The sequence below is a fragment of the Cupressus sempervirens genome, chromosome 6 (genome assembly GCF_028749045.1).
Source record: "Cupressus sempervirens isolate cs-2001-9-10 chromosome 6, ASM2874904v1, whole genome shotgun sequence".
In the NCBI taxonomy this organism is placed as follows: domain Eukaryota; kingdom Viridiplantae; phylum Streptophyta; class Pinopsida; order Cupressales; family Cupressaceae; genus Cupressus; species Cupressus sempervirens.
The window spans coordinates 148,144,939-148,159,807 of record NC_143123.1 but is presented as its reverse complement, the minus strand read 5'-3'; the positions used below and the strand labels follow the sequence as shown (position 1 = coordinate 148,159,807).

General features: G+C 35.3%; 2 protein-coding genes across 2 annotated transcripts in view; one reads left to right on the top strand and one right to left on the bottom strand.

The window, feature by feature from the left end:
- The window catches only part of SRFR1 (Tetratricopeptide repeat (TPR)-like superfamily protein), a 260,775-nt gene that overhangs the window by 79,110 nt on the left and 166,796 nt on the right, over positions 1–14,869 (top strand). Inside the window, exons 8-9 of the mRNA XM_089787186.1 lie at positions 2,158–2,258; positions 2,359–2,466. Coding sequence (XP_089643312.1) covers positions 2,158–2,258; positions 2,359–2,466 — 209 coding nt within the window. The remainder of the gene's footprint in view (positions 1–2,157; positions 2,259–2,358; positions 2,467–14,869) is intronic.
- Positions 13,287–14,834, bottom strand: LOC149551665 (uncharacterized). The gene is made up of 5 exons (XM_089789522.1): positions 14,367–14,834; positions 14,046–14,269; positions 13,748–13,935; positions 13,476–13,651; positions 13,287–13,319 (listed from the first exon to the last, which is right to left on the bottom strand). Exons 1-5 carry the CDS (start codon positions 14,592–14,594, stop codon positions 13,287–13,289), a joined length of 849 nt encoding a protein of 282 aa, XP_089645648.1. The 5' UTR covers positions 14,595–14,834.

Here is a 14,869-nt window from a genome sequence, read left to right as displayed (position 1 = left end):
GTGAGCGGTTGAGAGAAGATTTAAGAACAGATATATGAGTGGAAGAAAAATATTGTAAAGATATATTTTAAAAGATGTAGAGCAGATTGCTGAAGCAGAGACAGAAATATATATATATATTTGAGCAGAAAATAATGAAGGCATAAAAGAAGAACATACATATGTATATCAAAAAGGGAATTTGCAGATTTGAGGCGTTCATATAAACGACAAGTATAAGTAGTGATTAAAGTATCCATCATCAGTTGAATCAAGCAACATAGTAAAGGTGGAAAAGGAGTTTTTGTGCAGTGGGTCAGTGCTCATGAAGATAAGCAGAGGGAGTTGGTGCTTCCAGTAGGTCAGAGCCTGTGAAGTGTGGGAGTTGGAGCTTCCAGTGAGGCGGTGCTCATAAACATAGAGGTCGTAGCCTCTAGTAGGTTGGAGCCTACAAATCTATTGTAAGAAAACAAGTTTATATAAAAGGAGTTATTGTCGTGGTTTTCTCCCGCATTGGGTTTCCATGTAAATCATTGTGTCATTGTGTTCATGTGGATAATTGTTTATTTCAGCATTTGAAGCTATTGTTTGGATCGAAGTTTTAAATTGGCAAAATTGTTATTATAATGATTCACACCCCCCCTTTCAATATAATTGTGTGCTCTTCAGTGATATCGTACTTACAAGGCAATATTTGCAGAATAATGTGCGGTAAATGCAAGAATAGTCACTCAGAAGCGACAACTGAATGGTTGTGATCGGACATCTTATAAAACGAGGCTCGATTACTTGAAAATATGAGCCGTTGGGCTCTAAATTATAGTTTATTGTCATAAGTTGGAAATAATAAATTACTTCCCATGTCACCTCAAGAGATACCTGCATCGTCGACACTGCCCCTCTGCCATGTTTATGTATTACCCTTCTGTTTTTGGGTTTTCCTCTGTCCTCTTGCCCTTCCATCCTTCCTGAATCTTTTAGGGTCTTGGTTTGTTTACCCTTCTTTCTTCTGTTCTTTGCCTTCTGGTCAATGTTTGGTGGTCCTGCTGTTATTGTTTCTTGTTCTACTTTTCAATCCCTTTGACCCAGTTGCAGTTACTTCTTGGACATGAATACAATTATTTATCTTTATCTACCATTCGATTTTTACATTCATTCATTGTCTTTCACAATCATCTAGATATTTTTATTTGTTAATAAAATGTTTAGCCTGTTGAAGTTATAGTGTCAGGAGCTATCTTGCTTGCCTAAATTTGAAATATTTAAATAATCTCTCTTTTATTGAAGACAACGAAGGGTCCTCACATTGGAGGGACAAGACATTGAAGAGTGAAGACAATGAAAGGTCAAAACAATGAAGGGGTCTTCATTTTGTAACGGAAAGATAATAAAGAATCAGGCAATGTTATATATTCTTCGAGAGGAATTTGTATGTGATACACATTGATATCTTGTGTTTCTGAATATCACTTCAGTTTGAGCCTTGTGTTTGGGCATATTGTATTTCAGACTTCTGCTTATTCATAAATAAAGTGATAGATTTGTGGTTAAGTTTTTCTCGCTAAAGCTGGAGGGTTTTCCTTAGATAAATCGTTATATCTTAGTGCTCATTATTCTGGTTTTGCTATTTATCTTAAATTCTGGTATGAAACTTTAACATAACTAATGTTAGACAAAAAGGATCTTTGTATGTTGCCATTTTTACCTTATGATGCAAGCATGTCAATTTCAGTTCTAAAATTGCATGGTCAGTGGATGCGAGTTTTGAGTTTTTCATTTTCTGATTCTTAAGTTGTAGAAATTATTCTTTTTGTCTGTGTTATATGATGAAGGATATACTCGGCCGTGTTTGCTAGAGATTTTTTTTTTGTTACGCACAAAAGGCTAATTGAGAATGGTGATTTAAATTGTATGCAAAGAGTATAGATCTTTGATTTTTCAGCTTGAAAGTAACCAGGACAAAACCTTTTAAGTTTTCTTGTATGATATTCCTTTTTTGATTTAGAGTTAGTACATTCTCCTGGGGAAGTCTCTTACATATGGCAGGCTTACAAGGAACTGAGACATAAAATGTGCATGAACAGGATATTAGCTCTTCAGATTTTCAAGCTTCAGAGAATTCTGTATGGTAGTAGTTAACTGATTTGTGCATAACATTCTTCTTGAAACTTAATGCAGGTATGGTTTTCTTCAAATCCAAGGACTTTGAAGACGCTGTAGCAGATTTGGGTGCATGTGTACTGTTGGATAAGCATAATAAGTCTGCATACAGTTACATGGTACACGTTAGCAGCAGATTTTTGACCTTGAAGTCATGTAAATTTTGATATCATATGACATCTTGGATGGCTATTATATATTGTTTGAATTTGTATGAAGGGATTAGCACTAGTAGCTGTTGGTGAATACAAGAGAGCATTTGAAGCGCATAGAAAGGCAGTGCAGCTCGATCCATGTTTTAAAGAGGGATTGTGTCATATGGCACAGGTATAATCTTTTTCATTTGCTATGTACATTTATTTCTTTTCTTGAAAAGTCCGAATGGGTGATGCTGGTGCAACACGCCTTTTGGTACCACTGGGCCTGGGGTGAGAGTGGACCTCAAGATCTCATGCCTTACTAAAGAAAGCTCTCGCCAATTGAGCCAAGCCCCTAGCCCAATATTACAGTATTATTTTACTATGCAGGATTGTTTAATTTCTCACATTTATCGTATATATATTTATGTCTGTATGGACAATATCTTATTTTCTTAAGTGATTGTGACAAGCTAAAATAATTTCCCATTGAGAAAGCATAGCAGAAATTAATAATTTAGCTTGTCCAATGGAAAACTCTTTTGCCTTGTTAAAACTTAAGAAGATAGGATACCGTCCATATAAGTATGTATGTAGTATGTCTTAGTTTTTCATGTTTTCTAGTTTCTTTACTGCAAGACAGCTAGTTTTAAGGTAAAGTTGTTCATTATGCATAGAAAGGTCTGATGATCTGGCTTCAATTACATGCCATGGATATAAATTTGAGTCAAGACATTTCTTATCTGATTCAGTTTGTTTTGCTCGCTTATTGTTTATCAGGCTATACAACTGGACAATTTTTTGTTCTTAGTTCATTTTGATGATGGTAGTTTTCTTGTTTAGTTATGTGTTTTATATGTGTCTCTATTGTTTCTTATGTTTGCTATTTGAAAGCACATTTCTACATATATTTCTACCCTATAAGCAAGATTTTTAAATTAATATCAGGATAAAATTTACCGTAGTTTGCAAATTGTGCAAGTACTCTCTAAGTTGTTGAGTAATCTCTACTTTTTATTCGGGGCAAATTTTTACATGTTCAACTCTTGCATTTTTGTAGACATTGGGAAAAATATGGTAAAAATGCCATGATGGGCAAGATACTGCTTAAAACACGTGTTTAAAACATTTTTGCTGTAAAACCATGTATCTTATCTTTTGAGATGTCAGTTTTTAATTGAATACATTTTGTGATTGAACTTTACAATAAATATGCTTCTTTAAGAGATTTTTTTAAAAATACGTACTAACTTCTAAGTTGCCATGTCTAAACTGTTGAGGTTTTCTGAGTACTCTCCAAGTCCGTGTTTGCAAACTATGAAATTTACTATGTTAATTGTAACATGTGTTAATGAATTGTTGTGCTCTATATATTAAAATAAAATAAAATCTGGCATGTTATTCTAATCATGATGATTTTGGAGTTGGGGGATTTTGTGGAACTAACTTCTGCTTGCAATAATTGAGAAGATTTTGTGGAACTAACTTCTGCTTGCAACAATTGAGAATAGCATACCTATAGCCAAAGGACCAGATACTTGCAGTCAAACATCCAATTACTTGTAGCCAAAGGCATAGTCTCTTCCAAGACTGCAGTTCCCTACAACTTTGCAGATAAGGACATATCTCCCTACCAGGGAAGGATGATTAACAGAGAGTATAATGCCTACTTTTCAGCAAGGATTTTGGAAGAATTAAATTGATCCAGTTATTCATCTAAATATCTATGCACATATTGGAAAGTCTTGGTAGAAGTGTTCATTAGTTACTAATCCCGTTGGCTTTGTTATACTTTTGCCGATAACAACTTTGACTATGGTTTCCTAGTTTTGCTTTTCATTCTATAAACAAGTTTCCTTCACTTATATGGTGGATACAATTGTAGAAGTGTAGGATAAGATTGTTAATGTTTTATAGCTTCTGTCAGATAAAACATAAACATTAATTTGTTGATTAAATATTATATATATATATATATATATATATATATAATTGTATAATTGTATATGTCAATATTTATATATCTACTATGATTATTATTCAAAGGTCTTTCCTTCATGTCCATCCTATTTTAATATTAATATTAATATTTTGATGTGACCTAGCATGATGCACGTATTTGTGCTTCCATGTATGCAATGGTAATAGGGGTTTTATAGTTACGAGGTACTATGTCTGAGTCAGGCTTCTGTAATCTCCTTAGTCACATTGGTCATTGTGTTAAACCTGATGTGACCCACCTTATACCTTCGTTCATCTTGCTTAGGATTTCCATGCACATTCCTATGTTTCTCATGCCCACATTGACCAAGATTATATTCATTGTGTTTATTTCCTTTATGTTACCTTTGATCAATGTGTTGGTTGAGCAGTTTGTGTAGGGTCACATACCTTTTCGTTGGAATCATATTTATTATGATAAGAACCCCCACTTTATAAAATACAGAAGTTAGATTGTACAAGCAGTCTGATTAAATCAACAACTTTAGAGCATCCATTGAATAAAGAGATTTATACAAATACTTCTATATTAAGGTGGCAGCAAATCAGAGACATTCATCATTTCAAATTTTTGTTCATATAATATTAAAGAGAATATATATACGGAATATATTTTGAAGAACGATCCTAATAAATATAGACTCAAGTTGCCATCGTATAAAGAGATATAAATAATATTTACAAGTGTTTACATAGCTCAAATATTTATAAGACTTTAATATCAAATTGTAATTATATCAAAGGATTGAGAAAATCTAATCGAGAAATTTAACAAAGATAAGATAAGATAATGATATTAATGTCCAGCAAGAGACCAACAAGGGTCCAATGGACTGAAAGATACAGCAGTTCAGAAAAGAGCAACCCAGCAGGAGTGCCAAATGGTGTCCGGGAAAGAACAAACAAGAGATTCTAGTTGTAGGAATTGTTAAATGTATGAAGTATTTTTAGAGGCATATATGTTTAGTAATGCAACATGTTTATGGACACCGGATATTCTAGATATATGTAGTAGATTTAAGCAAATAATTTGAAGACAGAGTTTTCTGATATGTAGGTTTGCTTCATTCTTTCCATATAATGAGTTGTGTGATGTGCTTTTTTAAGTAATACTTCAATAGAGTTAAAGAAAAGGGCGCAGTTAATCCAAGCAAGGGCCCACTTGAGGTTTGACGGCACCTGAACTTTTATCCTATTGGCATATATTCTTGCATGGTTAGATTTGTTTGTCATTAATTTATTATAGTCGATATCAGTTTATCTGTAGGGTCCACAGTAAAGTTGTAATTACTGTATAGATTTTGATCAGCTAAAGATTTTATGAGATGGATTTCTCATTAGCATTGCATTCTTTTCCTTTTTTTGCAAATGTAAAATTTCTCTGCTATGGACTAGGTTGATAGATATATGTAGTGCATCATAACTCAATAGGTTGGTCAATCAAGTATGACTATCCGAGTCATATGCAAGCCATAGTTGCATCGGATTTGTTAGGAGTTGTACTCAACATTTTTGGCATTGTTGCTGGGGATGGTATCAAGCTCAGGGACATTTGGGTTTTTAAGTAGTTTTTTTTTGTTTTCTTTATATTTTAGTTTATTTTGTAGCGTAAGACTAAAAGTAAGGCAAAATCCCAAAATCTTTAAATCACAATGGTGGATGAAAAAGTAGAAAGTCTTTCTGGGCCTGTTACATTTCATTTATCTATCTTTGACCAAGCATGAGCTGTGACTATGAAGAACATTCTCCCGTCGAGCTTACTGATTTTCATGGCCTAATCATCAAGGACCTAGACACTTTTTTGTTCAAATTTGATTTCCTCTATTGGAGTGATGTGTATATTACAGATGCACATAGATTGAAACTTTTTCCAGCTACCTTAAGGGAGTATGTGTGATTAGGTAGAGATGCAGTGACAGATTAGCACATGCTTTTGCAAAAATATCAAGAATACTGTAGAAGCAGAGATATGAGAGGAGATGATATATTTAGAATGAATGAGAAAGAAACGAACCCCTTGAAGACTATCTAGTAAGGTCTATGTTTTGCTTATGTAACTCATATCACAATGGGCTGCACTCAGAATCACCTAAGTTAGTATTCCTAAGGGGAGTAAAGGAAAATTGTATGGTGATTGGGGGTTGTGATGCTTTCCATCAGTTGTTTTATGGTGTTTTTAAGATCTGCAAAAGCTTCTCAAGGTCAATAATTGAAAAGAGCCACAAACCTCATAGTTTTGTCTTCTACAAGGATTCATATGTGAGTTTACAGAGTAGAATTCAGCATTTTTCTTAAGGATGTGAAACAAGATATTATAAGTCACATGGCAACTCATCTTGACCCACTGCATGTAAAGGAGTGAGAGGAAGCAGAGGTGACCTTGATAGCGTTTTTGCACCATTGTGGATGAAAGAAAATTGTGTGCGAGTGCAAGCAAATGGCCAACGAAGTTGATGATAGACATGATACAATAGAATTTAGGGTGGTGGAAGGTGAAGGCAGACAAGTTTTTCACATAGTACAAGATAAAGCATGTCCACCACAACAAGGTGACTTTTAGGGTTTTTGTCATATAGTACTCCATTTCTTAGTTCATTTTTAAATGCTTCCAACTGGTATAATGCTTAATGGAAACATGACTTCTCCACCTTGGCAACACTCAATGTCACCTAATCAGACACCTTAGCAAAGTGGATGGAAATTGCAGCCATTGAATTCATAAGTCCAAAATTAACATCCACCAAAGTTGAAGATAGGCATGAGAAGGAAGAATTGAGCCTAGGGGAAGGTGAAGGGGGACAAGTTTTTCATGTAGCACAAGATCAACCATGACCACCACAACAAGGTTAGGATCCGTTGTTATACAGTATTCCACGTTTTAGCTCATTTTTAAATGCTCCCAGATGGTATATTGTTCAATGCAAAAACTTGCCTCCTCTACCTTGGCAATGGTCAGTGTCACCCAATCAGACACCTTACCAAAGTCGATGGAAATTGCAGCCATTGTATTCACAAGTCCAAAATCAACAGTGGCCACAACAATACTGTGTATTGGCAAGGAAACCAGAGTTGGTCCAATCCCTATGTTAGCTTCTAACAATAACCACAACCTTTGACTCAACCACCAATAAGCACTCTAAACAACACTACACCAATATCTTTCAAAGCCACTCTTTTAACAACTCAACTTGCACCTAACTGGTAAAGTAAGTCAGCTCAATAGACATAGTCTATTGAAGTGCTTTAAATATATGAACTATGTGGTCAAAGTAATCTATAGCTTCACTTAGTGAAGTGGCTCCCCTTACCAACTACAATTATCATAAAACTACCCATGGAGAACCCAACCATGGACACTAAATTGTAGGAAAACAATTTAAAAAAAAATCCTAATTCAGATCCATGTAAGGTAGAAATCATGAACCTCTATCCCTCATGTCCAGCAAGATTTAGTAAATAGGACAAGAACCCATACTGGAATTTGACTTATTTGGACGTCCGAAAAATGTGTGTCCAATTCCTTTGTTTCAAACAAGCAAGGATGTGCCAGTTTACACCAGGACTGTTATGGGCAATTTGTAGACATTATGCTTGGAGATATAGTTGTTCCAAAAGATGTAGGCCCTTTTAGATCAATTTTGGATGTTTACATTAAGGCGTATTTGTACAAAACACTATATGTGCTACCATTAACATAATGACCAAAGAAAATACAAACTTTACAACTTGTTGATCTTCTTCCTACCCCTCTACTACTGCAGTGGCAGATTATTCAACTGTTAAAGCAAGAGTTATTGAGGATTTCATTAGATTCTTGGAAATACCCAATTGACTTCATGGTCTTGTAACTAAAAGCCTACTTAAGAGGATACTCACCTATACTAGCAAGACCATGGTTTCTGATGACTGTTTTGTCTGGTAAGAATTTCAAGTGGACAATTGTATGTTAGGAAGCCTTTCAATCCCTAAAGGGTTCCTCAACAACAATGCTAGTGTTGCAAGAACTCAACTGCACAATTCCCTTTCATATCCATATAGATGCATCGAACTACGCTATAGGGATTGTATTGGGCCAAAAATAATATATGCTAGGACATGCTATATATTTCATTAGTGAATATCTCCAAGAATTAGAACTGAATTACATTGTTGCTAAACAAGAACTCTACTTTTTTCTCCAAGGTAAAAAGACAACATAGCAGAAAAGAGCCTTTGATATTCATCAATGTCTGGCTATCTCTTCCACATATGCTCCAACATCATGCGCTAATGAATTTGTGAAGTTCAGGTCTTTGATATTCTATATACTTGTCTTGATGAATCTTGTAGAGGACACTTTGCAGCAAAACGAACAACATTCAAGGTCTCAATAATTGGATATTTTTGGCCAGCATCACATAAAGATGCAGATCAGGACACACATAGATGTGAGCGTTGTCATCAAATCGACCACCCAATGTTGGCTTCCAACAACATGTTTGTGTCCAATCCTTTGTTTCAAAGAATCAAGGATGTGCCAATTTACACCTAGACTGTTACATGCAATTTCTAGATATTATGCTTGCAAATTTAGTTGTTCCGAAAGATGTAGACCCTAGTAGAGTGATTTTGGAATGTTTAAATTAATGCCTCTTCATACAAAACACTATATGTGCTACCATTAACATAATGACCAAAGAAGCATTTAAACTTTACATCTTGTTGATCTTCTTCCTACCCCTCTAGTATTGTGATGGAAAATTATTTAACTGTTGAAGAAAGAAGTATTGAGTTCACTAGATTCTTGGAATACCCAATTGACTTTATGGTCTTGTAAGTGAAAGCCAACTAAGAGGATGCTCACTGATACTAGGAAGACCATTGTTTGTGAAAACTTATGCATCTGGTAAGAATTTTAAGTGGACAATTGTATGTTTGAAAACCTTTCAATCTCTAAACGGTTCCTCAACAACAATGCTATTGTTGAGAGAAACTAACAACACAATTCCCTTTCATATCCGTATAGATGCATTGAACTATGCTATAGGGGTTGTATTGGGCCAAAAATATAATATGCTAGGATATGCTATATATTTCATTAGTAAAAATTTCCAAGCAATCAAATTGAACTACATTTTTGCTAAATAGGAAGAACTCTACATTTTTCTCCAAGGTAAAAACACTATCGTGAAAAAGAGGCTTCGATATTCATCAATGTCTGGCTATCTCTTTTACATTGTCTCCAACATCATGCACTATTGAATTTGAAAAGTTCAGGTCTTTGATATTCTATGCACTAGTCTTGATGAATCTTGTAGAGGACACTGTGTAGAAAAATGAACAACATTCAAGGTCTCAGTAATTGTATATTTTTGGCCAACATTACTTAAAGATGCAACTCAGTGCACACATAGATGTGAGAATTGTCATCAAATGGGCCGCCCAATAGAAATCGATGAGATGCCATTTTAGCCATATTTGGTACTACAAACTTTTGTTAAATGGGGTCTTGATTTCATTGGCCTAATTGACCCCCCGTTAAATAAGCAATACATACTAGTACGCATAGATCACACAACAAAATAGGTCAAAGTCAAGGCCTTACAACATGCACACAATGAAAAAGTAGCAGAACCCTTGTAGGAGGAGATCCTCACCTCTAAGTGAGTGCTTGAGGAAATGTTCATTAGTCAGGGACCGCATTTTACATCAAAGTTGATTGTGACCCTTGTAAAAGAATATGAACTTAGATATAGAAGTCTACTCCCAATCAATCTTAATCAAATGGTAGAGTATAATCACCAATAGGGATAAGGCACTCGAACTAGAATTATAGTTTTGCATCACTGATATTGGGCAACATGCCTTCCTGAAGCAATATGGCCCGACAAGATCACATCAATGAGAACCACATGGATCTCACCCTATGAATCGGTGTATGGTAAGAAGGATGTGCTCCCTTTTGAACATGAGCGTAAGCCCTTAAGCACATTACTTCAATTGGTATTAGATTTGTTAGATTCATGAGACGATCAGATAACAACTTATCACACTAGATGAGTTGAGGAAAGAAAAAATAGTCATATAAATTGTGCAAAATAGAAAACAAATTGACAAATCAAGTTTATTAAAACAAAGGCATTCAGAAAGGGTGATTAATCTTTGTTGTATGACTTAAGATATGATCATATAAGTATCACTAAAGGAAATTTTAGGCCGGTTGGCTTGGACCCACTAAACTAGAAGAGGTAGTTCTTTAAGGTTTTCTTTGATGGTCAATGGTCACGACATCAAGCTTTATAGATTATAAAAATTGGTCATTGACAACAAATCTTGGGAATTTTATTGGTCATCTACGATAGATTTCATTATAGACAATATTGGAGGTGCTTAACAACTTAGACATTGCACTACACTTGTATTATTTCCCTATAAAAAAAGTTACAGTAAAAATACCCAATAGTGAAAGCATTTTGGGCATTGTTAGCCATTCTCTTAACATCTGTTGCAACAATACTTCATCCTATTACCACTGTCCTCTTGATGTAGGCCAACCTACAACATTTTACAGCTTCTAAATTTTAGCACTACAAAGCCTCCTACAACAACTATCAGTTTATGTTCCTATAACTCACATCAGTTTCTGTTCCTGCAACAACTAGCAATTGTGAGCTTGAAGTAACTATCCATTTAATGTCATGTAGCTTCCAATACGAATCTTTTAGCCACTATAACATTGTGAAAACATCTAACCAAGCTCATGCCTCCAATATCATTATTGCACCTCTCATTGTCAACAACATTCCACAACAATTGTTCACCTTTTCATTAACTTATACTTGAGGTTCCATACTTGGACAACTTACTTGTTATGTTGATCAATGATTGTTTAACGCACACCATTCATTAATGACCATAGTTAACTAGTGCTTAGTGCTTATTCCCCATATTTATCCTTATATACCCATATACTTTTGACTATAAGTAGTCATGCAAAGTCATATGATATACTTAATTGGGGGAAAAACAAAATGGCTGCTACAATGAATGAATATCATTCTTACAAAGGATGATAATTATTACTGAAACATTGAGTCATCACTGTGTGAGCCATCAATGATTGTTTAACGCACACCATTCATTAATGACCATAGTTAACTAGTGCTTAGTGCTTATTCCCCATATTTATCCTTATATACCCATATACTTTTGACTATAAGTAGTCATGCAAAGTCATATGATATACTTAATTGGGGGAAAAACAAAATGGCTGCTACAATGAATGAATATCATTCTTACAAAGGATGATAATTATTACTGAAACATTGAGTCATCACTATGTGAGCCATCATTCTTATCTCATTTCTATCATCTTTACACATGTTGAGCATTTCAGTTAAATGCATCTTGATTTTTTGGAAATTGAGCTTAGGAGTAATTCCAATTTCCAACTCAAGAAATATTCACATTATTTTAAAAGCAAAACCTAAGCTTACCAACAAAAAGAATCAACAATGCACATGATCTAAAGTAGCAGAGGTAAGGAACAAAGGTTTTATGTGAAAATCAATTGCATTTTGTAGAAATCCTAAGCATAAGATGGGTGGCAACATCATTTGCAAAGAGCCAACAAACCAGACAGTTCTCCTTACTAATCGATTAGGCATGCCTCTACATTTCATGATATGGGATGGCTAGACTATATTAAAAAAATGGATGGTTATAAAGAAGAGATTGTTCTTCAATTTTTACACTCGCTAGCTAATTGTGAAGCAAATCTAAAAGGGTTTTGATGGGAAATGCTTCAAATATAGGCAAATTTGCTCAAATAGGGAACAATACGATTGCTCTTCACAAAGAACCAAATGTTTTATCACTATCACCCGTTAGGGACAAAGTAGGTGTCTAAATTATCAGATACCTCATATGTGAAGGTAGGAAATTTTTGAAATGTCTTCTTCTCTCATTCTCATTTGGTGATATCTCAATCACAAATCAATCCTAGAGAAGATTTGGTGATCCACTCTAGGGATAATATAGCAGTTTTTTATAGTTTTCTTGTTGAAAGCTTGGTAATCTATACACATTTTCTAAGGTGCAGATGGTAATCTTTCTTTTTATGATCATTATTGATGATGCAGAAGGGCTTGAACTTGGTTGGAGTGGACAGTCTCCATGAGTTCTTTAATAGTTTTCTCTATCTCTTGTTTGTATTTTTGGGGAAGTCTATAAGGGTACTAGTTATTGGTTTTGACCCTTTTCCCAATTCTATAATTTGTTCAAATCTCCTCTTGAGATGTAAAGTAGGTGGAATTTCATGTACTGGGCAGCCAACTCTCCTTGCCCATGCCTAAAGATTCTTCCTATTCTTTTGTAGGAAACCATAATCAGGGAAATGTCAGGTAATCCCATAGTTGGAAAACTTGCCAAATGCAAAAACTCGCCAAGCCCCCCAAAAGTTTAATCGGGAAAAACTCGGCGATTTAAAAAAAAAACTCGGGAAAAACTCGGGAACCTAAAAAACCGCTGAAATTTAATTAAAAATACATTTATTTTGCAAAATTTAATGAGAAGATGCATCTAATAAGTTAATTAAAGACAATACAAAAGAAAGAAACAAAGTTTAGATATATATAAATGCATAATGCGTACAAAATTGCATTCTCATGCAGAATGCTCATGGTAGGAAGCAAAATAGTAAATTACTAAATAGTTTCAATCTGTCAAACTAGAAGTAAATACTAAAAGTCTAAATACATCAATACAATGTGACAATGCCAATCACATCTTCCTCTTTCCACTTGCACTAGCAGGAAAGCGAGGGGGTCTAGTCCTAGAAGAAGTGCCCTGCACTGGGATAGGGCATGAGTTGCGTGACTGTGAACTCTGTGGCTGTGCCCCCTCGCTCGACGTCCCTACTGACTGGCTCGGCGTCCTAGAAGAGGATGCATCTCCACCTAATGGTAATGTCTGATCCTCGCCTGAATCATCATCATCCTCGTCCTCATCCTCAATGTCATCCATAGTGAACTAAAAATCAGTGTCAACCTCCCCCTCCATGGCCTGCCTCTCCAAATCAGCGATCTCATCTGGTGTAAAAAATGGACTTGGCTCCTGTGTTGTCCAATCAGAATAAGGATCTATCTCATCTAGATCAAGCGGACCAGGTAGTTCTAAGAGCTGTGATTTTTTTATGCTCAACTTAAGATTATAGTGCACATAAACAAGGTCATTAAGCCGTTTTTGAGTTATTCTGTTTCTTTTCTTTGTATGAATGGACTCAAATAAGCTCCAATTGCGCTCACAATGGGATGAGCTACAAGGTTGGGATAGGACTCTAAGAGCAAATTTCCTTAAATTGGGGGTATTGCCACCCCAACTTGCCCACCAAGCATCTGCAAAACAAAATTTAAAAAGTTATAAAGCAATAAAAAACAAAATCAGAAGCACAACTTATCAATTAGCAAAAGTTTTAAAGTTTGACGCTTTACCTGGTGCTTGAGTAGATCTTGCTCTCTTTGCTAGCATAGAAGAGAACAAAGGACCCCTTGATTCCACATAGATTTGTTGTTCGGTCACAATAAGGTCTCTCTCCTCTTCACTTGATATCATTCTCTCAATGCATTTAGAGAGACCTTCCATGACCTCTCCATTAGGATCTGAGTAGGAATCATCAGCCCTAAAACAAATAGAAAATGATATCAAGTCTTACTACACAACCTTAAAAAGTAAAGTAAAATAAAGATTTATTAAAATCCCAACTTCAAGGACAATCAATTATCATAGTACCTGAATTTGGGATTGAGGAAGTAGCTTGCTGCACGAATAGGTTGGTGGAGCATATTGTTCCACCTCCTATCAATTATTTCCCAAATGGGTTCAAATCTGAGACTGTCCTCGTGATAGTAACTTCTAACAGCCTCTTTCGCCCTATCCATGGCCTCATAAAGACCTCCCATTGGGGATTGCTGCCCATCACATGTGCGCAAGACTAGAACCAGGGGCAGAGACATCTACATTTGAAATTCGAAAAATACAAATTAGTTAATAACATAGTAAGTTATGAATTGAAAATGAAACTTGAATAAACTAAAAATATAATGAAGTTACCTCCACAATCTCCTTAGCCTTTGCAAAAAAGCTATCATCAAAGACTATTCGTGCCACAGCTTCTCCTTCGGGCTTCTTTGAGTAAGGTGAAGCAACCCAATCAGCACACACAAACATTTGCTTCAAAGCCAATATGTGGTCAAGAATACTTTGCAACGTCAAGAAGACCGTTGCAAACCTTGTCATAGCAGGTATCATCAAATCTTTGCCTTTAGTGGCTTTTCTCATCAAACTGAGAACCCATGGGTGATTATAGATATATTTCGTGACTCGCCTAGCATCTTCCACAACTGGACTCACCCAATCAAGTTTTCCTATGTCCTCCAAAAGAAGGTCAAGGACATGTGCTGCACAAGGTGACCAAAAAAGTGTGGGATGCCTCTCTTGGAGGATTCTACCTAAAAGATTAGCAAAAAATCAATAATCAGTAACAAACTTTCCATATTTAGTATTTACAAATTACATCAAATCTAAATTGAATAATACCATATCATTACATTCAT

Excerpts from the sequence above, each read along its gene's own strand:
- LOC149551665 (XM_089789522.1), bottom strand. The coding sequence starts at position 14,594 with ATGAGAAAAGCCACTAAAGGCAAAGATTTGATGATACCTGCTATGACA. Across the intron at positions 14,270-14,366 it reads AGGCTAAGGAGATTGTGGAG|ATGTCTCTGCCCCTGGTTCT; the intron begins GTAACTTCATTA and ends TTTCAAATGTAG. Across the intron at positions 13,320-13,475 it reads GGCTTAATGACCTTGTTTAT|GCCATGGAGGGGGAGGTTGA; the intron begins GTGCACTATAAT and ends TTGGAGAGGCAG.